Source organism: Rhizophagus irregularis, chromosome 11 (genome assembly GCF_026210795.1).
Source record: "Rhizophagus irregularis chromosome 11, complete sequence".
NCBI lineage: Eukaryota > Fungi > Glomeromycota > Glomeromycetes > Glomerales > Glomeraceae > Rhizophagus > Rhizophagus irregularis.
Window position 1 is genome coordinate 3,404,644 of NC_089439.1, and position 24,830 is coordinate 3,429,473.

General features: G+C 28.4%; 9 protein-coding genes across 9 annotated transcripts; 4 read left to right on the forward strand and 5 right to left on the reverse strand.

Annotated features, from left to right (window-relative positions):
- Window positions 1–1,101: 1,101 nt before the first annotated feature.
- Window positions 1,102–1,940, reverse strand: OCT59_003221 (uncharacterized protein; the record flags this gene model as incomplete). Its single annotated transcript, XM_066145472.1, has 5 exons — window positions 1,102–1,429; window positions 1,516–1,581; window positions 1,661–1,667; window positions 1,807–1,861; window positions 1,938–1,940. The coding sequence occupies 5 exons, from the start codon at window positions 1,938–1,940 to the stop codon at window positions 1,102–1,104; spliced, it is 459 nt and encodes a 152-aa protein (XP_065996195.1).
- A 681-nt stretch (window positions 1,941–2,621) lies between these two features.
- On the reverse strand, window positions 2,622–3,426 carry OCT59_003222 (uncharacterized protein; the record flags this gene model as incomplete). Its single annotated transcript, XM_025326774.2, has 2 exons — window positions 2,622–3,035; window positions 3,262–3,426. 2 exons carry the CDS (start codon window positions 3,424–3,426, stop codon window positions 2,622–2,624), a joined length of 579 nt encoding a protein of 192 aa, XP_025174481.2.
- Window positions 3,427–3,774: 348 nt separating this feature from the next.
- Window positions 3,775–4,273, reverse strand: OCT59_003223 (uncharacterized protein; the record flags this gene model as incomplete). The annotated part of the gene is made up of 2 exons (XM_066145473.1): window positions 3,775–3,891; window positions 4,079–4,273. 2 exons carry the CDS (start codon window positions 4,271–4,273, stop codon window positions 3,775–3,777), a joined length of 312 nt encoding a protein of 103 aa, XP_065996196.1.
- A 4,493-nt stretch (window positions 4,274–8,766) lies between these two features.
- OCT59_003224 (uncharacterized protein) lies at window positions 8,767–10,644 on the forward strand. The gene is made up of 2 exons (XM_025333205.2): window positions 8,767–9,042; window positions 9,136–10,644. The coding sequence occupies exons 1-2, from the start codon at window positions 8,789–8,791 to the stop codon at window positions 10,271–10,273; spliced, it is 1,392 nt and encodes a 463-aa protein (XP_025174482.2). The 5' UTR covers window positions 8,767–8,788; the 3' UTR covers window positions 10,274–10,644.
- Window positions 10,645–11,804: 1,160 nt separating this feature from the next.
- OCT59_003225 (uncharacterized protein) lies at window positions 11,805–13,369 on the reverse strand. Its single transcript, XM_066145474.1, has one exon. It carries the CDS (start codon window positions 13,338–13,340, stop codon window positions 12,012–12,014), a length of 1,329 nt encoding a protein of 442 aa, XP_065996197.1. The 5' UTR covers window positions 13,341–13,369; the 3' UTR covers window positions 11,805–12,011.
- Window positions 13,370–16,274: 2,905 nt separating this feature from the next.
- OCT59_003226 (uncharacterized protein) lies at window positions 16,275–16,563 on the forward strand (the record flags this gene model as incomplete). The annotated part of the gene is made up of 2 exons (XM_066145475.1): window positions 16,275–16,405; window positions 16,491–16,563. 2 exons carry the CDS (start codon window positions 16,275–16,277, stop codon window positions 16,561–16,563), a joined length of 204 nt encoding a protein of 67 aa, XP_065996198.1.
- Window positions 16,564–17,207: 644 nt separating this feature from the next.
- OCT59_003227 (uncharacterized protein) lies at window positions 17,208–18,479 on the forward strand (the record flags this gene model as incomplete). The annotated part of the gene is made up of 1 exon (XM_025323561.2): window positions 17,208–18,479. The coding sequence occupies one exon, from the start codon at window positions 17,208–17,210 to the stop codon at window positions 18,477–18,479; it is 1,272 nt and encodes a 423-aa protein (XP_025174484.2).
- A 1,220-nt stretch (window positions 18,480–19,699) lies between these two features.
- Window positions 19,700–21,014, forward strand: OCT59_003228 (uncharacterized protein; the record flags this gene model as incomplete). The annotated part of the gene is made up of 1 exon (XM_066145476.1): window positions 19,700–21,014. The coding sequence occupies exon 1, from the start codon at window positions 19,719–19,721 to the stop codon at window positions 21,012–21,014; it is 1,296 nt and encodes a 431-aa protein (XP_065996199.1). The 5' UTR covers window positions 19,700–19,718.
- Window positions 21,015–23,073: 2,059 nt separating this feature from the next.
- On the reverse strand, window positions 23,074–23,703 carry OCT59_003229 (uncharacterized protein; the record flags this gene model as incomplete). Its single annotated transcript, XM_025330529.2, has 2 exons — window positions 23,074–23,574; window positions 23,641–23,703. 2 exons carry the CDS (start codon window positions 23,701–23,703, stop codon window positions 23,074–23,076), a joined length of 564 nt encoding a protein of 187 aa, XP_025174485.1.
- Between the last annotated feature and the right edge of the window lie 1,127 nt (window positions 23,704–24,830).

The following is a 24,830-nucleotide window of genomic DNA, read 5'->3' on the forward strand; positions in this document are numbered from 1 at the left end:
GATCGTGATACATAACGAACTAATATACATGATTATTGGCTACGGACTATGCCCACCCGTATATTGAGTAAGATTTCGTGTTTTTCACATAAATATTTTGTTCTGGGTTCGTTAGGATAGTGGCCGTTATTTTGAACGTAGAATATGCGAAAAAATTAAATATATGAATTACATATTATAAGATCATTGATTATAGGAGATCGAAACTTTTGGATGCTAGACAAACAAACTCCTTAATTTTTTGTATCCTATTAGGAACAACGATTTCCGGTTTTTCGTCATACCATACCTCAATAAGAAAATTCCACAAATGCAACTTTTTTTTACCTTTTTTGCCGATCACGATTAATGAGTTTTTAGACATCTTTATACCAGCTAGTGCTATGAATCCTCAAATGCAATTCGGTATCTTTGGAAGAAGGCATCAAGTTCTAATCCATTCAAAAAAAGAGCGCGATATTCGATCATAGATTCCTCATTAAGAATTTTCTCAGCTATCTGGATGCATCAGATCTGGAATTTACGATTTTTCTTAGATGATTCTTCCAAATTCTGAGCATTCTGCCTCAAGCTCAGTGATACGCTATCTCAATAATTCGAGCTCTGATGACATAATCAGTAATACTTTTTCCACGATGGAATTATTTACTAATATTATATTGTGAATGTAAAGACTTGCTTTATTAATACAGAGATAAAAAAATAAATACATATCGGACGCTGACCGTAATAAATGCGAAAAATAAAATACAGGATCAGGACTTTGCCCGTAATACATGATTTTAACGAGCGCCCCGCTGAAATTTCTATGCTAAGACTTATCTATAGTATCTGATTTTTCCGCAAGACTGCTCGATGACCTTAGTGAGAGGCGCTTAAACATATTTAAAATCTATTAAACTCACGTGGACGACAGTACCATGGGACTTACTGCATCTCGGGATGTGTTATCTTATTGGCCAGAGAATTCCTCGTGTCCTAGCAGTCTGGCATAGTTTTGTTGTACCAGAAAATACATCTTCACATAGCTTGTAGCCACAACTCCTATGCTTTTTTATTACTCTCCACTTCGAGAATCTGAGTCCGGTTTTTGTACCTCCTCTAATAACCATGCAATATGACCGAGAACTTAACCATATTTACCATACTCTCGTCTTTGTATACAACGACCCCCGGTTCGGATAGTTTGAATTTTAGTCTATCTTGGTCGTCAAGCGAGCATTCCATAAAGTACCTTTTACGGTTTGATAAAGCGGATTCGAGTTGAACGGCATTCTGAGCAATACCCTTAAAAAGATCTTCGTCCTTTACCTCTGTCACACCGACAGTTTTTGCGGTTTGGAGTAAGTCTATTGCGAAATCGATAGGAGCAGACATATTGTGATTTCGATGCTTCGTTCCCGCTAATTGGAATGGACTTAAGACGGGCCTTCAGTTCAGTTACAAAGATTGTTAAGTATTACCTTGGAAGAATCCTCTTTCAGTTCTTTATACTAGCAAGCGAAAGGCGGGAACACTGATAATGAGGGATCGTCTGATTCGCCAAGATCATAAAGCTGACACACCTTCGGAACGACCAGTCTGAAAATGGTTTTGAGGGCGTTCAATAACATGGTAAACTTGAGATTGTTCTTTGATACAAATATGTGAAGCATCTCACGAAGGCCCTGATCGTTTCGAGGAGAGAATTTTCCACTGTCATTTAACATGACAAGTTTCGGTCCATCGTTTTCAAGTGCTGGTGTCTTGTGCACTCCACGTATGTGTTCTTTTGAGGCCATCGAGGGTCGCGTGTTCGATATTCACTGTCCACTCCACTTGAAGCTCCTCGTTCGTTTCGGGCTAACGACAACGTCGAATGCTGTAAAGCAACAACCGGGTCAGTGAAAAACCATAACCTGAATTTCGTTTACCTCAGGCAAGGAAAAAATACGTACCATGGACAGACTTGTTAAGCAATGCCTGCAACGAAGCGAGTTGGTCAAGCAATTCCTGTTCACGGCTCGAAGCAGCAGTCGACAAGGATGGACTATGACATGAATATTCTTCTTAGGCGGTTTCTCAGACAAGTAGTCTCAAATATCATTTATTGCCGACAGCTCTTCATTCTCCTCGAGTGAGATATTACTCAAGGGATCGACGTGATCGCCACCTTCCATAGCTTGAGACTGTCTGCAGGAAAATTGTCGAACTCTGGTGCCTTTTTTGCCTTCATAGCAGCTTCCTTGAGGTCACCAATAGACTATTTTTATCTATATGAACAGGGAAAGCGTTTACGAGTGTATTTCCTTTGACGAGACAGAGTAACGTGACGTCGTGACGGGAAACGTAGCCATTTTCGAGTTTTATACTATTTTTTGTGAAATTTTATTGGTGCAAACTGACGTACATGAGGACAAGAATAAAAAATACCAAGTGAGGGTATATGTGAAAAATTCAGCTGTTGCACAGACCCTGCCGTGTGATCATTTATTTACTAACATCGAAATTTCCGAGACCGTGCGGTCCCCGGAAATCATAGCCATTGGCTACTCTTCAAGTATGACACTACAAACAATTGTTAAGAGTGTCATGTGCCCTTCAAGATTTATTCTTTATTCTCCGTTTATTCTTTGCGTTATTCACTTGTTTTTTCTTGGAATATCACAAATAACAGAAGAAACGGAAGAAACAGAAGATTCGGAAGATTCGGATAAACTATCGTGCAGCTTATGATCATTTCCTCCTCTGAAATACTTTTTAGTAAGCAACTCCCGAAATTCATAATAAAGATCCTTATCAGAATAAAGTTCTTCCTCATCTATAAACGGAATGCTCATTCCATACAATGAAATTTCGCTACGACATAGATTAATGATTGCTTCGTGGACTGTCAACCACGATTGACCTAAAACTAATGGGTATTTGGATGATTTATGATTTAACGATAATAATCTACAATATTTTTCTTCTCCGATTGCGTCTTTGTTATATCTTTTAATAAGCATAGATACACGTCTTCTCCCGTGATTTGTTTTCAGTTTGTCAAACAATTCCTTGTTTATAATATAAAGTGGGAAGCTGTATCAACAAGTGCAGCGACTACATATTTCCCCTCTACTAGTGTTTTTACAAATACCATTGTATAAATCTTTCGAACCGGTCTATAGATAAAATGAATAAAAAATAATGTTTTACTGTAAATTGGACGGAACATTTATTTCACCTTGATATGAAATTTTATCTCAGTCAACATGTCACTAAGAAGATTATCTCTAATACTCTAATATTGCCAATATCTTCTTCAGTAATCTGCTCTTCTTTAGACAATTCATAGTAGAGATTGTATAAGTTTTCAACGTTTTCAAGAAGTTCTATTTTATTCACATACCATTCTCTGTATCTGATTATTCGTTTTCTGTATGAGTCCTCATTCGGAAATAACATTATGGCGATAGTTCTTATGTATTCGTTTCTTTTCGCAATTTCTTCACATAGCCAACATATTCTTTTAACGAGCACGGAGTGCACTGTCTATTATTTTTATTTGCGCTTTCTCAATATCTTTCCATATAATAATACCTTTTGAAATTAAACTGTTATTTTCTATCTCAATCACGTTATACAATACCTGCATTGTATACTTATCATTTAAATTTTTTGTAATAAAAATAAATACACCTTATTGCCTATATAAATAATCCATGAATGATACGGCTGGTTCTAACCAGGGAATCGAATGAGAGGACTTTCCGTACTTCGTCTACTACCTACCATTCCAAGTTTTACATAATATTATAGTTCGCTATAATGGAGGACATATTCATCTCTAGGTCCAAGATGCGTTATTAACTTTTCTACAGATACATAATTTTTTTCCCCATCCTTTCTAAGTATATCTCCTGCTTCGGACTAAATTGTTCACGTTTTACCTTAATATTTTCAACCGTTGGAGGTAGATCCTGCAAATAGTTATGCGTTTGTGAGGGGAAATGGCATTCAAGTTGCACATAATAACCTCGTGATGCATCATTCCGTTTCTTTAGGATAGTATCGAGCACTTTTTTGTTATTCCCTGGATCTTTAAGAAACTCATTACTATATTACCTCCGATTGGCAGATATTGACTCATTGCCCATCCATAAAGATTATTTGCATCAACGTATGACAGCCATGTTTTTGGACTGCGCATGTAAAAGTTTTTGCATTTTGGGTTATTGGCCCTAAAGTAACGCCTACATGCCATTGTAATTCCACCACGTCTCGCTTTTTCTGCAAAGTCATGCATCTCCATATCTGTAAAAGTTCGATTTTCACTTCTGTGTATTTTAACATCGCATCCCAGTTTAGGGATGCTGCAGATACGTAATGGCTTGGATCTAATTCCAAGCAAGAGCACATCGGTTTTAAATACAAATCATGGTACTCCTCCAGATTTTTGCATTTGAATTCATTCAATACTTTTTCTGCATGTTTATAGTCTTTCTGTGTTATCTTTCTTTTAAGAACTCCAAGAAATTTTTCGATTGGTGGTATTGACGTTTCTTTGAATTTTTCGTGTGAATCGATATACTCATATGGGAAATACCTTTTCTGAGAAGTAAAACAATCATTTCTATCGGAATTCCTTTATCCATGTAGTGCTTCATTGTTATTTTATATTTTTCTAGATAGCCCATACACCGATTTTTATCTATTCAAAAATAGTGATTGCCGTTAATTTTTTACTGCATGCACCTATATTCTCTCCTAAAGTGGCTAAGCCATGATTCATAAACTGAAATGAGTCAATGTATTTTAACTGGCCAACTCTCATTGACTTGTATCGTTCAAAAGTTTCTGCAATGACTGTGCGAAGGCTGATTGACTGAGTACGAATCATAGCCTCGGAAATTATGTATAACTACTGTATAGGTGTTCTCCATGGTTTTATTTGTCGGTCTTTTATATCCTTTGCATTATTGAATTTGTTGAGATCATCATTTCTAGTTTTATTTGCCATAACAGAATTTGCAAATATTTTGTTAATTCGTTTACTTCTATATCCATTCTTTTTACGAATTCCTCTGTAGCATTAGGTCCATGGCCCCAGATTTTTCCCGTATCCATCCAATGAATTGTATAACTCATTGCTTTTTGTTCTGAAATTTTTCACATAGACCCTCCATACTTCTCATCAGTTTTTTTATGTTTGGACTCAAAATCTACTTTAATTACACAAGGGGCGTACTCCATTAGCCTTTAGTCTTTGGAAGTGTAACTTTTTGCGGTGTATTGTCCATCCTGTAACACCAACTCCGATGGGTTTCAAGTCTTTCCTTGCAAGGAAATGTTTGTGTGCATTTATCACAGAAGTGTTTTTCCCTTTGTGAGCCGTATCTCCGTATAATAATCTGTAGATATTCTTTACCCAAATGTAGTGATACTTGAACTGAAATTACAATACTTCATCTAACATACTTTGCCGACGATTTCTTTTGGGTTTTTCGTCAATTCACCTTCTTTTAAGCTAGAAAGAGTTTTCTTGGCTAATTAGGTAAAAATTTTTAAACAAACAATACTATAACAGATAAGATATTATTAATTGGTTTAACGCAAGATTTGGGGTACAAAAAAATTTTTTAGAGCCCATTTTTGACTGTTCACTAATAAATTTGGGACTAAATAAATACTGCCAAATATTTATTTAATTTGACATGACGGACAAATTTTGAGTATTTCATAAATCCGCCATGATGAGGTATAGTCGGTACAGATACAAAAAATTAAACTATTCCAAATATTGTTTAATGAAAATTTTACGCATTTGTTAATTAAATAAATCAGTCATTTCAAAAGGAATACTACCTTTTGTACTAATATTGATTTCATATTTTATTTTTTTATTTATATTTTTAAGATGATGTCAAAGCTTTATATAACCACATAAGAAATTTAGTATCTAACCTAAAATACATTTGAGATCCCACCATAGTTCAAAACCAACAGAAAAATTGCTCTGCTGTTTTTAGCATTAAGCTATAGGCTCACCCTCTTGTCAAAGAATCAAACGGAGAAAAATCTAAACCAAGTTGGTAAACACAAATTCTACCAACTAAACCTGTAAAACATCTACACAAAATAGAATTAGCAAAAATACAAATCCTTTTGAAAAAGAAAAGAGAAAATGAAATTAAATATACTGAATAAATATGAAAAAAGGGAAAGGACGGCCTAACAACTAATTACAAAGTAACATGATCTTTTTTGTTTCTACTCTTGACCAATTTTCCGCTATTTGAGGAGTCTCCACTCTTCTAGTAATTATTGGTAATTCCTTGATACCTACTCTGATCATGCAGATTCCTTACATATCCTCTTTCTTAAAGAAGACTCTGATGAATCTTTGCATGGTTAGGGGAAACATATTAATATCTGTTTATAAATGATCTTTTTTTTTTCCTCGTATCGTCCAACTTGCAGGAACCATTGTGTAGGGATACTATTATCCGTCCAATCATTCCTTGGAATTGAATCAGACAAAAAGAGATAATTCAATTTTGATATGCATAACGTAATATTTCATCTGTATCTTAACATTCATTAATTGAAAATTTTCTTTAGCTTCCATGAGGCATGTACATCATACAACAAGATTTTTCCAACACAAGCAAGACCTGTATTCAATTTTTTCTTTTTGGATCTTTTTGCTGCAGGGGATCTCATTTGATTATTAAGTGTATTTTTTCTGGGATATTTGTAAATAATTGGTTCTCTTGATTTATGGAATATCAGAAATTACTGTATTTGGGAATCATACGATTACGTAAAAGAATAATCGTATTCTTTTTTCGTATTAATAATGTATTTGGATCATCGACGTGCTGAGCTCATGGACCGTTCTTGGGCATTAGAATTTGAACGAGCGTGAGTATTATCCTCCAATTTACTTGTGCCATCATTAACTACTTTAGTATGTTGGTTGTATGGTTTCAGGTAGAATATTATGAAAACTCTCTAAAAAAGCATGAACTTTCATTTCTTTGAAGATGTATTAGCTTTATTTATATGAAGTTTGTATCTTAAAAATTTATTTCAATAAAGAAAATTTTACTGCGGAAAATTTCATGAAAAAAATTTTTCAGGAAATATTTTCCTGATATTTACATATGATTCACATCATTTGGTTTCCTTATCGGATAACTGACTAAGTCATGACAAAAAGATAGTCATTGTCAAAGCCACAGAGGTTCACCTTTCTTTCCCAGCTTTAATGTATTCAATGATACACATTCAAGGATCACTGGTGATAGAAAAAAGTACTGGTTCCAAAGGAGAGAGAAAGAAATTTTCTTGCTCATATTTTTCTATAATATGATTTTTCTGTGGGTAATAATATATGGGTAATATATTTTCTGTGGGCAATATATTTAGGAAAAGCAAAGTAAATATGCCTGAAAAGGTTTAAAAAAAGAAAATAATAGCAAACAAAATGGAGACTTTTTTTTCGAGATGTATTTGTATTATATATACATGTACACTCCCCGGCCAAAAGTATCCGACCACCCTAAAACTTTTAAAAAAATGGAGGTTTTGATAAAATTTCAATTCTAAAATTTGAGTAGTAAAAAACTATTTAGAAGTGATTTTTCACTTAATTGATAGTAAAATACTGCAAAAATATTTAATTTTTATGATGAAAAAAATTTTGACTTTTTAACCAGAACGGAATAAATGTTAAAAATTCAGCAAAAGTTGAGAGATCGCAAATTTTATACACTGAATTTTAATCAGAGGCATGTTTCTCAACAACTAAGAATCTAATTTTGGTTTATTTTACTTGTAAAACTTCTAGTTAAAAAGATAAAAATTTTCACATTTTTTAAATTAAATGTTTATACAGAATTGTATTACTATTTAAAGTAAAAAATCACTTCTAAATAGTTTTTAATGCTTCATGCTTTTTAGGGTGGTCGGATACTTTTGTGTTATATATCATGAGTAATTTTATTTTCGCACGAGAAATATTTTTTTTTCGCACAAATATTTTTTATCATATGAGTAATTATATTTCTCAATAACAATCATAATAGGAAATAAATTTACTGTAAAAAGTAAACAATTATACGCATACTAAATTAATAGCAATAAAATTTTCCCGTCAAGAACCGCTGATATCATTCATCTGATAATCTAAATCACAATAAATAAATGCAATTAGAATAAACATAAGGATGGATTAGATTTCTTGTTAAATAAAATTACATAAAAAATACATCTTTTTAATTTTTAACCCTTGTGAAAAAGCAGGCAGTGAATGTTTCAAATAGAATATGGCGCATCGGCGCATTGCGGCATATGGAGGACATTTTATTTATTGAATGGATACGCTTATATCTTTTTTTTTTAATTTCTTTCATCAGTTTCATGTGACCGCACCGCATAATATGTGATACAAATAAGAAAATGGCAATTCTTTATATATATTTATAAAAGGAAAAATGTTGCCATTCTTATCTAACGTAAAAAAAAATTTTTTTCTGTGTACAAGGATTTTTTTATCATTGATTTTTTGAGTAAGAAACATATTTAGTAATCAAATAAACTCATTAAATTCATTAGAAAAGATGATAATCTATTTGTGACGCAAAAAATTTATCAGGACCTAATTTGTCATATGGCGTATACAATGAACTTACAAAGAAGTCTTTGTTTCTCCATTCAATTCTAAGGTACGTTGTACTTCATATATTATTAAAATACATTTAATAATAAATAAATATCTTTTCTTTTAAAAAGTTTTTCTTCGTTGAAAGAAAAAAGGAAAATAATGATGAGTGATTTAATCAATGTATTATTAAAAGATATTTCTCAACTTTACGAGAATTCGGATGATTTTGATGTTAATATTACCGTGGGTGAAGGTGATGATGTAGAAATTTTTAAAGCTCATTCAGTTATTTTACGTGCAAGATCAAATTATTTTCGTGCTGCATTATTTAAGGATTGGATTAAGAGAAAAGATAATATTATTATTTTCAATAAACCGAATATTAAACCAAAAGTTTTTAAAATTCTTTTAAAGTAAGTTATAATTTTTAATCAATAATATTAATTTTGTATAATAATTTTATTAAATATATTTTATATATATATATATATATATATATTATATAGATATTTTTATACTGGAACGTATTCAATTGAAGAAGAAAATAATCAAGAATTAATTCTTGAATTACTTATCGCAGCTGATGAATTAGCGCTCACGGATTTAGTTGAAAATGTTCAATCATACATTATTAATAATAAGTTTAATTGGGTTCATCAAAATCTTATACAAGTTTATAAGACTGCGACAACTTATGATGGATTTAAAATTTTTAGGGAATATTGTGAAGAATTAATTTGTGGAAGACCTGAATTATTTTTTGAATCTCAAGATTTTATTTCAATGGATAAATCTACATTAATTTCAATTATTAAAAGGGATGAACTTGAATTAGAAGAAATTGAAATTTGGAACAATATAATTAAATGGGGTATTTCACAAGAACCTCAAATAAATTCAAATTTATTAGAATTAACTCGTAAAGATTTAAATGAATTGAAAAATAGATTGGATGAAATATTACCACATATTCGAATTTTTCATATAACTGGGAATGATTTTCATGAAAAGATTTGGCCAATAAAAAAAATTCTTTCAAAAGATCTTATTAATCAACTTATTAAATTTCATATTGTAAAAGATAGTAATTTACCAACAGATGCGTTATCAAAAAGAAGTCAAAAATTGGATAATTCTATTATTATTAAATTTCAACAAGCAGATCTCTTAGCAAATTGGATAGATCGTAATGATGATGCATATGAACGTAAATTAGGTGTTTCTTATGAATTTCAACTTTTACTTTGTGGTAGTCGTGATGGAATGGATATGAAAACGTTTCGTAATTTATGTGGTAATAAAGGTCCAACTTTGATTATAATTAAATTAAGAGGATCAGATCAAATTATTGGAGGGTATAATCCATTATCATGGAGGTTGTTAAATCATTGGCAAGCTACTCCAGAATCTTTTATATTCTCTCTTAATATGAAAAAAAATTCTTATATATTGAGTCGAGTACAACAAGCATACTCATCATATGCGATTAAAGATTTAAGTAACAATGGCGTTAGTTTTGGTAATGATGATTTAGCATTTTTTGTTGGAGCTTGTAATAAATCATATTATGAAAAAAGAATTCTTGATACAACTACTTTCAATATGGAGGATTTTGAAGTATTCAGAGTAGTTAAAAATAAATAATTTATTTTAAATATTTATTTATTATCATTATTAAAAAAAAAATAAAATAATATAAATAAATATATTTATTAAAATTTTTATTCTATCTCTATAAAAATGTGTGAACAAATTAAGAAATTTAATGAGATCAAGAACAACTTCTCTCGTTGAGTAGTATCTCCTAACCATCTATTCCATCTATTACTTTAAGGAAAAGCTAACGTCCTTATAAAAATGAAAATGAAAATGAAAATTTGGAGTTATTATTAAAAAAAATATCATCATTAAACTCAAAAATATAATTATTTTTATTAATTTCAATGTTATATGCCATTTTTTTTTAAAATACAAGATTAATAATAAAAAAAAAATAAATAATCAAAGCTGATTATAAAAAAAATTTACTTTAAAGCAGAATAGCATATTAAAGCCTCCAAAATCATAAAATTACTGTATAAAATGTATAAAAAAAAAACAAAATTAATTAAAAAAAAAAATAAATAAAAATAAAATAAATTAAATAAATAGTTAAAACCATCAGAAGTATAAGAAGTAGTAGTAGTCAACATGAATAATTTCTGATTGTTGAGCTTGAATAAAATTTTGTTCATCATCGAGAAGGAAAGAATATTAATAAAAAATAATTGTCCCTTACCAAGTAAGAAAGAACGTAATCTTCTACGCTAAATTTCATAAAAAAATCGCTTCTCGATATATGTTGTTATTTGGTTCTGCTCGTCAAAAATCCTAAATGTAACGTACAAGAATTATTAATCATTAAATTATTTTTTCTTTTACTCAAAAACAGAATAAATAAAATGGTTACCATGAATGATTTTAAAATATTCCACATTTTCATTATTGAAGCGATTTTCTCTCTCTCACGTTTCGATCATAATTCATTACATTTGCTGATTATCCGCTACCAATTTAAAAATAAACAAAAACGAGCATTTTAGTGAATTTCCTTGATATGAAGTTGTTTGATTATAAATAGAAGTTGAACATATCAGGAACAAAAATTTTCTTCAATGACGAATTTTTCTCAGAGAGATTCCCATCTTTTGTTAATTAACATCATATTGTTTACATTTTATAAAATAATAAATTCCAAGAAGAATTTACCTATAAATTTGATTTGCATAATCAGCTTCAATGAAGAGAATAATAGAAGCAGTTATTGTAATTAACGAAAAAAAAAAGAATTAAATCGAACCTTTTGCGCCATTACACAGTTTCAATACTCAAATAAAACCATTTAATTCCTTATAAAATACATTTTGTATAGTACTCCAATAGCTTTTTTTTTCTTGAATTATTTAATAAAAATCGAAGACGGATGAAAAAAAAAAAAAATTTTTTTTGCATTTATATACGTATGGAAAATGATCGTCCTTACAACTTATTTGATGACGCGTAATCTCGTGCCGCAGCATTAAGGATCAATTATATTTGATCTTAAAGTTTTATTAATTAAGGAAATTAGATAAAAAAAAAATAGTATAGAGTATATTTTAATTGGAATTATTTATATATATGCATTATACGCATTGAAATTTGACGTGTTTAAAAAATTTTATTAATATCTAGTATTTAACCGATTCTTTAATCAAATTTTAATAGGAGCGTCAGACAAATATATAAACTGGCCTCTGAAAAAGAAATAATAGAAATTAATATAATAATTTTTGACAATCATAATTTATAATAATGAATAATTATTGAGTACATTACTACAAACACAAATATGCTAAATATGCTAATTATAATTGCTTGATGAAATTTTATTTAACTCGATACTGGCATGATCTATTCCATTATCTAATGCTTTTCTATAACAAATGATCGCTTCTTTATTATTTACACTAGTTCCTATACCATAATGATAACATTTTCCTAAATTATAATGTCCTTTTGGATTTCCACTATTTGATGCTTTTAAATACCACTCAAATGCTTTATTATAATCTTTATCTACACCAAAACCTTTCTCATGACAAAAACCCAAAGCATGTTGACCCAAAGCACAACCATCATTAGCTGATTTGGAATACCATTGAAATGCTTTTTTATAACTTTGAGTAACACCTTGACCAAAAAGATAACAACAACCTAAATTATTTTTTGCTATTGAATCACCTTTTTCAGCAGATTTTAAATACCAATCAATGGCTTTTTTATAATCTTGGCTTACTCCATTACCATAATAATAACAACTTCCTAAACCACGTTGACCAATAGCACACCCATTTTCAGCAGATTTTGTATACCATTCAAATGCTTTATCATAATTTTTATCAGTTCCAAATCCTTTCTCATAACAAAAACCTAAATTATTTTGACCTTCAGCACATCCATTATTTGCTGATTTTGTATACCATTCAAATGCTTTTTTATAATCTTTATCAGTTCCAAATCCATTTCTATAACAGAGACCCAAATTATTTTGTCCTAAAGCATATCCATTATTTGCTGATTTTGAATACCATTCAAATGCTTTATTATAATCTTTAATTACTCCTCTACCATGTTGATAACAATAACCTAAATTATATTGAGCCATTGGATCACCTTTTTTAGCAAATTTTAAGTATTTATCTAATTTTTCTTTATATAAAATGATATCCTTATAATAAAATAATGATAATAAATATTTTCCAATAATAGAATTAATATTTTTCAATATTTTAAAATCTTCATTATTATCTTCAAATAAATTTGTAAAATCTTGATTTAAAGGTACTTTATTATTAGCAGCCAATAAATATAATTCCAATGCCTTATTTTTATCATTAATATCACAACTTATATTATGTTGATAAAAAAATCCGATAATACTAGAAAATAAATAATCATTTTCTTTATGATTTTGCATTAATTTCAAAATCTTTTCGTTATTATCAAAATTTTTTATCCATTCGATTAAAGTTTTTTCAAATGTATTAAGATCATTTGTTGTTGCGTCAAGAATTTTTCGATAAAAATCTAATGAAAAATTTTTTAAGATAATTTCATTACTTTTGGAATTATTATTATTAATCGTTTGAATAACTTTTTCTTCTAAAAAATTTGAAAGAGAATATTGCATTTTTACAAAAAAAATGTTTCAAAGCCCACTCCTCCCCCCCTCCAAGCCACTTGAGTACTTATAGTTCAAAAAAATAATTACAGGATCTACACTCGTTGTTATATTTCATTTATATCATTTATATTAATTTATATTGTATATTAATAATATTAATAATATTGTTTCCTTAATTTGGTTAGTGTATTTTCTATAAATAAAACCGCCCATAGATTCCCATGACATTTTTTTACTAAGAATTTCAACAATTAAATTCCTTGAATTTCTATATTAACTCAACCTCTACACTTCTCTCCTTAAAAAAAAAAAAGGAAATCTAGGTCAATAATTTAATAGGATTTGTAATAATTAAGTAACCAAATGAGAATATATTAACAGTCTTTAAGATAAAAATAGGTTTTATATATCCAAAAAATGATTCATACATCAAATAATTAGATGCTTCAGTATAAATCTTTTGTGTCCATATTAATATCAATCTCCTAATTTTATTTGAGAAATTAATTTCTCTGTGTCTTCTTTCGTATTTCTTCTCATCAAAATTCTTTCTTTCGACGTAGAATATTGCATATTTATTGACCTAAATGATTGTGAGTGCGGCGCGATCGTGAATTACAAGAATTCAAAGGTAAAAGAACGTGTAGGAGTGAGTTAGTAAAGAAAAAAATAACAAGATATATCATACATATTCTTGAGTGAAATAAAGATTACTAACTCAAAACGGAATCGATTTCCCTCAGTTAGTACCAAAGAAGCAAGTTCGGAATAAATTTATTGAAACTCTATTAACACACAACATGTACAAAAAAAAGGGAAACCTTTGATGAAACTGAGGATCAGGGTTCTAATATATCACAATAAAAAATTGGTTAGACTGAATGGGTAAACGATAATATAAATTATGAATGAGTATAATAATGATAGCGTTATTAATTAGTTACTTTACGTTTTCTGTTTCTGTTACTATGCCATATTATTACTTGTAGATATGGATTTTTTTCAGTATGAACACTCGTTTACTCTCTATATGTTAATACAGCTGAAGTCTTTTATAATAGTTATCAACTTGACTGTGAAATAAAATCAATTCATTTAATGTCTTTAATAATGTCGCTAGGGATCTTCTTAATAGTTTGACGTCTGCATAGTGAAATTTTTTTCATGGACAATTCGTTAATTTTACGTTCGTCGTTTTCAAGTTTGTGAGTATTTATTTACTGTATATCAACCTCAGTATCTTCCGATTTCGTCTTAAGTCAACTAAAAGGAAGCAGCATTCCTAAAAAAAAACCTATGTGGCACAATTGTAAAATTTTCTTATTGGAAATGTTCTTTGTGCATTCATTAATCCAAATGGCATAACATTATACTCAAATAATCCTTGTGAACATATAAACGCATTAAATCACATGAGCGCATTTTTGGAATAACTTCAATAAGTCTAACCAATTCTTCCAGGTAAAGAGGTGCGTCAAATGTATATAAAATTATTGTCTAACCAATTTTCCTAGGTAGGAGGGTACATCCACAATTTAATAGAATTTTTTACGTTGAAAGACAAACTGACTTGTATACAATCGCGTGCGTTTTATAGATTAAGATAAAGTATTACAGAAAAAAATTGTTACATCAATGACATCATTCATTACGATATATGATGTCAAATTAATTCATTAGAGCACACCCGCACAAAAATTCAGGGACCTCTAACAACCAAGTGAGGTAATTTTGAATATAATAAATATATTTAATTGAAACCTTGAGTAACTAACCACATGATTATTCATTGATTTGCAACATTTCACCAACCTTTATTATAATTTGCTTAATATAGCAATTTTTTTGCCGACCGAAAGCTTAAATAAATAGAAATGTTCGTTGGTCCGAATTATGTACTGTATATCGCTTATTTCACAACTGCTTGCACTGTGCCCGCATTTGTTGAATGATAGTAATTATGAATCGCCTAATGGAGATTTTTTTGTAGAAAATGAAGCCCCGTAAAAAAAATTTTTTTTTTTCGGGTGTTGTCCAGAAAATACAGAAAGTACCCGGAATACATCCGGGTATTATCTTGTATTCGTCAATTATTTCCCAATATTTTATAAATGATTTTAAAGGAAATCATAAATCATAATGAGTCCAAATTTAAACAAGTAAAAGGCTGAATTGAAACATAAGGAAAGAAAAAAAAAATTAAAGAATAAATATATAGAAAATCTACAAAACACATTTTTGAAAGACAAACTTCGGGAAGTTACGGGCTCGGCATTTTTTTTTTCCTACATGATTTTCGTAATTTTTGCATAAAAGCTAAGTTTATTTTATCTATCTTAAAAGATAATTACAAATTTGTCGATTTAGAATTTTTACACTTACTTTTTTTATATTTATCTCGGGAAGAAAAATGTTGATCAACAGCGACCAATACTAAGTTTAGAAATTTTTAATAGTATAATTTTTTTATTTATAGGTTTGACTATACCATTTTGGAAATAGTCTAGTCATATAGAATGTTTATGGTAATACTTAAAAAACGCGTAAATAATCGAGTTTGATGATAAACAATGGTATGAAATATGTGAAATATTATTTGATATATAAATTATTTTAAATTATTTAATCGCTATTGGTACGACCTGATTTCGCCATATCAAACGAATAAACCTTATTTTATAAGAGTACTCATGATTCTTAGATTTGAACTAAAACCTTTTTTAAATAAATAAAAATGTAGTGAACCTTTATGACATATTTATAATACAGCGAAACAAAGAATTTGTGTATTACAATAAATAAAAGATGTGAATGGATCCTTATCATCAAAAATTTTTTTACAGGTTTTCCAATTGATATAAATATTCCTTCTATTCCTTTCACTCTTGATTAGAAAAAAAAATAAAATATTATTTTATTAAATCCTCATAATAATAAACAATGAAATTATCTACTTTTACTTTCATCGCTTTATTCCTATCCTTATGTTTAATTTCCATGGTAAATAGTTCACAAATTAATTCGTTAAATTCAAATAATGAAATTATTAAACGAAATGATTCATCCAGAAAGTAAGTCACATTTTAAAAATTAATTAATAATAAATTTCTGAATTTTAGTTTTCTAATAAAATAATTTTTTTTTTATATAATTAAGATTGGTCAAACGTTGTCGAAGAGGTTGTGGAGGCGGTCGAACTGCGAACAAGCCAGGAGGTGGTCGTAAATAATTAAAGATTGAGCAGGATACTCAAAAAAAAATTTCAAATTATTGATGACTGTGACCCTCTATCATGCATCTTGATTGTCTGTCACAACTAAAAAAAAAAAATATTTGTATAGTAAATTAGAAAAAATTACCTTATTTTTTATTTTATTTATCTCGTATATTATTATAATTCAACTTATTATTATTTATTTAAATAAAAATCAATTTTGAATTTTTATCTTTTTATTACATATTGATTTTGTCGATTTCACTTAACGATTATTATTGTGTAATCGCAGATCTGCGGAATATTAACACTGTCTTAATGCTGATAATGGTGTAGCTAGCCGAAAAACGGAGCCGAATTTCTGATTGCCGATCATCCGGACCCGGTTTAATCACAGAAAATCCCCTGGAATTCCACGACGATCTACGCTTGAGCCGGGTCCGGATCACGTTGCGGCTAATTATTTTTCGGCTAACTACACCATAATTTAATGCTGGACATAATTGAATAATGCTGAAGTCACATGAGTAAAATATACCGTACAACATACGCACGTGAAAAAGTGTACGGTATACTTTTATATTAAATATTCCGGTTGTTAAATATTTGAAACAAAATTTCATATTTTATTTTTCCAATGTCAACTACAAATATCAAAAATGACGATAATTTCTTTAAAAGATTTTTTAAAAGATTTTTATCAAAAAATCATTGACACAAATAATTATCCTTTTACATTTGAAAATATTTTAATCGAATGGATAAAGAATATTGATAAGAATACTAACTTAATTTTAAAATTGATGCAAAATCATAAAGAAAGTAAATTATGGTTTTCTAGTATTATTGGATTTTTTTATCAATATGGAATTGGTTGTATTATTGATAAAAATAAGGCATTAGAATTTTATTTATTAGCTATTAATAATAAAGAGAATAATATCATATATCAAAATTTTACAAATTTATGTTCATTAGAAGACGAATTTGATGATAATATATTACAAAATATTAATGTTAATATTGGAAAATATTTATTATCAATGTTTTATTATAAAGATATTATTTTAGATAAAATTAATTTGAATAAATTAGAATGTTCGGAATCTGCTAGAAAAGGTGATCCAATAGCTCAATATAATTTAGGTTCTTGTTATCAACATGGTAATGGAGTTATTAAAGATTATAATAAAGCATTATTATGGTATTCTAAATCAGCTAATAATGGTTATGCTTTGGGTCAAAATAATTTAGGAGAATTATATGAGAAAGGATTTGGTTGTAATAAAGATTATAATAAAGCATTTGAATGGTATTCCAAATCTGCTAATTATGAATGTGCTGAAGGTCAAAAAAATTTAGGAAATTGTTATTATTATGGAAGAGGAATAACAAAAGATTATAATAAAGCATTTGAATTGTATTTGAAATCTGCTAATAATGGATGCGCTTTAGGTCAAAATAGTTTAGGTTTTTGTTATAAAAATGGTATAGGAGTAAAAAAAGATTATGATAAAGCAGTTGAATGGTTTTTTAAAGCTGCTAATAATGGGTGCGCTTTGGGTAAAAATAACTTGGGTGTTTGTTACAGATATGGTATAGGAGTAACAAAAGATATTAATAAAGCATTTGATTTATATTCTGAATCAGCTAATGATGGGTGTGCTGAAGGTCAATATAATTTAGGAAATTGTTATTATCATGGAATTATAACAGATGTAAATTATAATAAAGCATTTGAATGGTATTTTAAATCAGCTAATGAAGGATTTAATCCTAGTCAATATAGATTGGGAAAATGTTATCATTATGGTGTAGGAACTAATATAAATGTTAAAGAAGCAATTATTTGGTACAAAAAAGCTTTAGATAATGGATTTGAGAATGCAAATAAAGAGTTGAATAAAATTTTGTTAAGTAAAATAAATTAATATCAATATGCAGCTGGTCTCTAATAAGTGAATATGGTATTGAAAACTTAAAGTTTTCCTAAACAATTTTTTAGAGAAATTTTATCAAAAAATTATTGACTATCTTCGAATGGATAAAGAAAGAATATTCAAAATAATTTTAGAGTTGATACAAAATCATAAAGTGACTTATGGTAATATGGCATTATGGTTATATTATTGATAAAAATAAGGCACTATAATTGTATTTACTGTATTAAATTGAAAATTTTCTTATTTTTTAATAAAAGAAATAGAAATTTTTACATATAATTATATAACAAATTAATATTCTTAACTGTTAATAAAATTATTTAAACACCAAGTAATACAAGTATTAGGAAGTTTTACTTAAAGATAAAAGGTTACGGTACGTTTCACCGAAGTCTATTTTGCCGAAACCCATTTCGCAGACGAATGGGCGTTTTGTCGAATAGACATTTCGCTGAATCCTTTTCCCCGAATCGTTTATTTTATCGAAAGACATTCCTTAATTAATACAAAGAAAATAAAAATGTCTTGGAAATTGTTGAGTACGATGAAATTGTCAAATAAAATTAATTTTCCTTTACTGTAATTAAAATATGCAACTTGTAATGTATAAATAATTCGGTTGTCCGTTGTCTCATAAAAAGAAAAGGAAAATTGAAAATTTTATATCTTCGGCGAAATGTCCCTTCGGTGAAATGGCACTTCGGTGAAACATCCCTTCACCGAAATTTGCTTCGGTGAAACGGACTTCGGTGAAAAGTCCAGATACCAAGATAAAATGGGCAATCCACGTTCATTACAATAATTCTTCAACATTAATAATATATATATATTTTTTTAAAAAAAATAAATATAAATAATATTAATAATAAACTACTGGATATGGGTAAATTATTTTTCATTCCTTATATTTTTTATCATTCTAACTATATTTTGATTATGATTTATGATTATATATATTCATTCACCTTACATTCCTAAAATAAAAAGTTATTAATAACAGCTTTTGGTACGCATTTTACTTTTAATAGTAATAATTATAGTTGATTTTAACCTAATTTACAATGTTATAATAATATTTTGCTACATCACAGAATCATTATATTAGTCGTAAAAGTTGTAAAAGATCTACACTGTACATGAAATGACGTACCTAAACATCAATTTCGATTTCTATATAAATACATAATTATTTGAAAGTTTCATATATTCTCTTTCAAAAAATTAAAAATGTCGATTACAAATGTCAAAGACGATGATGATTTCTTAAAAAAATTTTTAAGAAATTTTTATCAAAAAATTACTGAAATAGATGATTATAATATTACATTTGAAAATACTTTAATTAAATGGATAAATAATATGATTGATAAAAATGATGATACCAAAACAATTTTGGAGTTAATGCAAAATCATAAAGAAAGTAAATTATGGTTTTCCAGTATTATTGGATTTTTTTATCAATATGGTATTGATTGTATAATTGATAAAAATAAGGCATTAGAATTGTATTTATTAGCTGTTAGTAATAATAATAATAATAATAATAATAAAGAAACCATCATTATAAACTTACATTTGTTAGAAGAAGAATTTGATAATATATTACAAAATATTAATGTTAATATTGGAAAATATTTATTATCATTGTTTTATTATAAAGATATTATTTTAGATAAAATAAATTTGAGTAAGTTAGAATATTCGGAATTTGCTAGAAAAGGTGATCCAATAGCTCAATATAATTTAGGTTATTGCTATCAATATGGTAAAGGAGTAGCTAAGGATTATAATAAAGCATTTATATTGTATTATAAATCAGCTAATAATGGATTTTGTTCAGGACAAAATAATTTAGGATTATGTTATGAGAGAGGATTTGGAACTAATAAAGATTATAAAAAAGCATTTGAATGGTATTCTAAATCAGCTGAAAATGGATGTGCTGAAGGTCAAAATAATTTAGGCTTTTGTTATGAGAAAGGATTCGGAACTAATAAAGATTATAAAAAAGCATTTGAATGGTATACTAAATCGGCTGAAAAAGGATGTGCTATTGGTCAACGCGGTTTAGGAAGTTGTTATTATTATGGTAACGGAGTAAGTCAAGATTATAAAAAAGCAATTGAATGGTATGTAAAATCTGCTGGAAAAGGTGATTCAATAGCAAAAAATAATTTAGGATGTTGTTATCTTTATGGTTGTGGATTCATTCAAAATTATGAAAAAGCATTTAAATGGTTTTCCAGATCAGCTAATGATGGATGTTCTTTAGGTCAAAATGCTTTGGGTTATTGTTATGAGAAAGGATTTGGAACAGATAAAAATTATAATAAAGCATTTGAATGGTATTTAAAAGCATCAAATAACGGAGATCCAAAAGGATATTATAATTTAGGAAAATGCTATCATTATGGTATTGGAACTAGCATAAATATTGAGGAAGCAATTATTTTGTACAATAAGGCCTTAGATAAGGGAATTAAAGATGCAACTAATGAGTTAAATAAAATACTAAAATTTTGATCAAATAACAACATTTAATTATACTGACGTTATAATATATACTAGTAAAAAAAAGGGATTTTAAATTATAAAATTTAAATTTCAATTACAATTGCAATGTTGCAATTTTGATAATACAAATATTAAACACGATGACAATTTCTTAAAAAGAATTTTTTATAAAACAATTATTGAAATATCGTTAGCACTGACTAAAATGCCCGGGTATAAATCAATATACCTATTGCCTATTTAATAATTGAATTACAGTATACCCGAGTATTTTGTATAGAAAATAGCAAAATTGGCCAGAATTAGCCTAATTCTACCAGAATTTAAGATTTTTAACCACATGTCATATGACGGTATGCCGGTATATTATAATGGGTACGCCGAAGTCTATTGGTCAGTACTATACAATAGACGGGTAGATAATTATCTTATTACGTTTGAAAATATTTTAAAAATGAATGAATTAATAATATTGTAGTTGCCAAAATAATTTTATAATTTATGTAAATTATTAAAGGGTGTGAATTATGATTTTAAGTAGTACTATTTGGTCAAATTTCATGCCGTTAATAATGAAACACTTACAATCATTAAAAAGATGATAATGAAATTAATTTATTACAAAATATTATTCATTTATTATAAAGACATTATTATAGATGGAAATGAATTTAGTAACCTATGTGGTATCTTTAAAAATCTGCTATAAAAGACGATACAGTATCTAGAGTTCCAATAGGTAGATTGACGGATAAACACATTTTCGGCAATTATATAAGAATTTAATCAATAAAGAAAAGGATTTTTTGAGATAGAATAAGACTATATCCAAATACACAATATATTAAATTTAGGGATTTTGTTTATAATAAAAAGAGAAATTTTGATTCGGGTTGAATTTTTCATTCATCGGATGGATTTTCAATCTGCGAATTTCTCTCTTTTCTATATTTTGACTATATAATGTATCTGTATATATATATAGTGATATAGTAAGTAGTCTAAGGATATCTCAAAAAAATAAATCCTTGCCTTCATTGATTACTAAATCCGTGTATAATTGCTGAAAATGCGCCTATCCGTCAATCCGCGGGTTGAAACTCTAACACTATCTCACTTACTATATAATACTATTGCTGGGGGTATTGTATGCAGCACTGTGCGCCGAGTGTGCGGTATATATAATATATTTCATTAAAAACTTATCATTTTATAAATAGCGCTTTTAAAATCTTTAACAAATATTTATGTTTTATTTAATAAACAAGATGAAAGAGCACCTTTGTAAAATTAATCAATGTACACGAAATTCTTTTGCATTGTTATTCTCCCCGACTTGAATAATAACATTATAATCATCAGCATCATAGGAAAGATCTCTCGAAGGATTGGAATGAAAAAAATGATCATTTTAAAGAATGAAGATATTATGGGTCAAGATTATATTATATTTATTATAGAAATGAATACATGTCGATATTATTTATTTATCATAGAGAACTAGAGAAATTGTTAAATCGTCTAAATAATCATGCGTGAAAATTACTATTACGGTAATAATAAAAAACGCTTTGAGAACTAAGAGTTAAAATAAAATAATATTTTAAAATTCTCATCTATTAGATTATACAGTTACTATTTGCAGCTTTAAATTTTCCAATTAATTTATGAATTACAAAAATAGTTGTTAATAAATCTTGCACATAAAAATTTGTGAATATTAAAAGAAAATTATCTAAAACGTGTCTTGTGTAGCTTATGGCTGACTGATTAATCTGATTAATCATTAATCGGGATTAAATGACACGTTTATAAATAATTAAATAATTATGTAAACATTCAATTTTCAATTTTCACTTCGTACCGCTAGTCAATAAAATTCTGAGGGTCTATGGTCTGGCCACAAGGAGCCTGTATTCACTTCTTCTGGAATGTTCATGATATGATCGGCGGGTGAATCCAGATATGATGTAATACAGACGCGTCCTACATGACTCATGAGTCATGACCCGCACTTTTTCAGATGATAATCAAAAGCTTGATTATTCCAAAACAAGTCACCGTTATTCTATGAGGAATTTACCACACAATATAAATAGTAAGCGAAGATAACATCCTCCAAATACTTATACTTGCGCTCAACTGACTTTTTTATATCCTTCTTATCATTTTTAAGTTGGGAGATAGTAGCAGACAACTTGCCAATCTCCTTATCTTTTATGACTATAGATTTTTCTAAAGTTGTAATCTGAGATTTGTATTGCCTCTTCAAGTTGGCAGAGTGAGATTTATGCTGGTCTTCTAGCTGATGCTTAAATGAATATATTTTCTGCTTCATATCTACCATACGATTATTAAATTCACTCTCTTTGCGAGCCATAAGAGCATCATATTCATCTTTTAGACATTTGTGTTCCTCAGCAACCTGAGCCTCAATGGTTTTCTTAATATTATTCTCCCATTGCTGTATACGAAGCTCACGTTCTTCTAACTGTTTCTCAAATCCATCCAGCCGGGATAAAGTGGCAGAACCCTCCAGGAGGATCACATTTGCTTCAATCTTAATCTTCTGGCAATTTTTTTATTAAAGTATCTATTAACCTCCCTAGTAAGCAACTCCTATGGATACCCTAACCTGCTCCTCAGATAATGGTTTATTTTTGTGGTTTGTAAGGCGTAACAATACATCTTTTTTCATGAATGGGGTAATTGGTCAAGCAAACTCTTATAATGATCATTGAAATGCAGTTGGCTAGCCATGTATTTGAATAGGGTAAGTATATAGTCTTGGAAAATTTCCAGAAAAAAAATATTCCAGGAAGTCCAGAAATTCCATATTTTCCTGAAAATTTAGGTATTCCATTTGTTTCCAGCAAAACTTTCCATCTAAAATTAGCCAAAAAATTTGCTGAAGCCTAGATTTCAAGAAAATACTAAGAATATTCTCAGAAAATTCCTTTTAAACAATTGTGATTTCCATTCCATCTTCTAATTTTAACACTGGCTGATTAAGATAGTTTATAGATGGTAGTAAATTATTTTGTTTAGCATACAGAAACAAGATAAATATTTTACTAGAAATCTCTTGCCCTGAGTACCTTTAGCTGGTAATATGAGATCCTAACATATTAAACGATTTATAGCAATTTATAGTGATTTACTAGTTTATAGTATTTTTAGCAGAATTTAGTAAGACCCTGAACAATACTAATACAACTCACATTTGAGTTTACATAGAGTTTATGTTAAAATTTTCAAAAGTTACGTATTACAGGGGTATTTCAAAATTTTGTTATCCTACATACCCTTATTTTTAACACTCAATTTTAATAAAATTTATATCATTAGATTCGTCTGATGAGTAAGAGGATTCTAATGATACAGTGCAGTAACCCAATTTTATAGTCATAATGTGCCATTTTCAAAAAGATGTCACATTAGCAAAAAATAATATTTTAAAATTCTAACTGATAATTTTAATAAAGCATATCAAAAGCTTTTAAACTTATCAGGTTAGATTAAAAAATAATAAATTTTGCTAGTGTTACATAAGTTTGAAGTTTGGGTAATTTATTATGATGGGAAAAATTTGAGAATAAATGATTTTTGTGTAACATAAAAAAAACAATCATTTGATAGTGCTTATTCAAATAAATTATTTTAGCTTATAAACTTACCTATGCTTTGTTAAAAAAATTTTGAAAAAAAATTTAAAAAAAATTTTGGTAGTTTTTATTTATTACAAATTATATTATGTTTATTTCTCAAAAAGGAATTACAGGAAAACTTACTAAAAAAAATATAAATCCTATAGAAAAGTTCCTA

Bases quoted from the DNA above. Each gene is read 5' to 3' on its own strand.
- OCT59_003224 (XM_025333205.2), top strand. From the start codon at position 8,789: ATGATGAGTGATTTAATCAATGTATTATTAAAAGATATTTCTCAACTT. The intron at 9,043-9,135 runs GTAAGTTATAAT...TATATTATATAG, and splicing joins GTTTTTAAAATTCTTTTAAA to ATATTTTTATACTGGAACGT.
- OCT59_003225 (XM_066145474.1), bottom strand. From the start codon at position 13,340: ATGCAATATTCTCTTTCAAATTTTTTAGAAGAAAAAGTTATTCAAACG.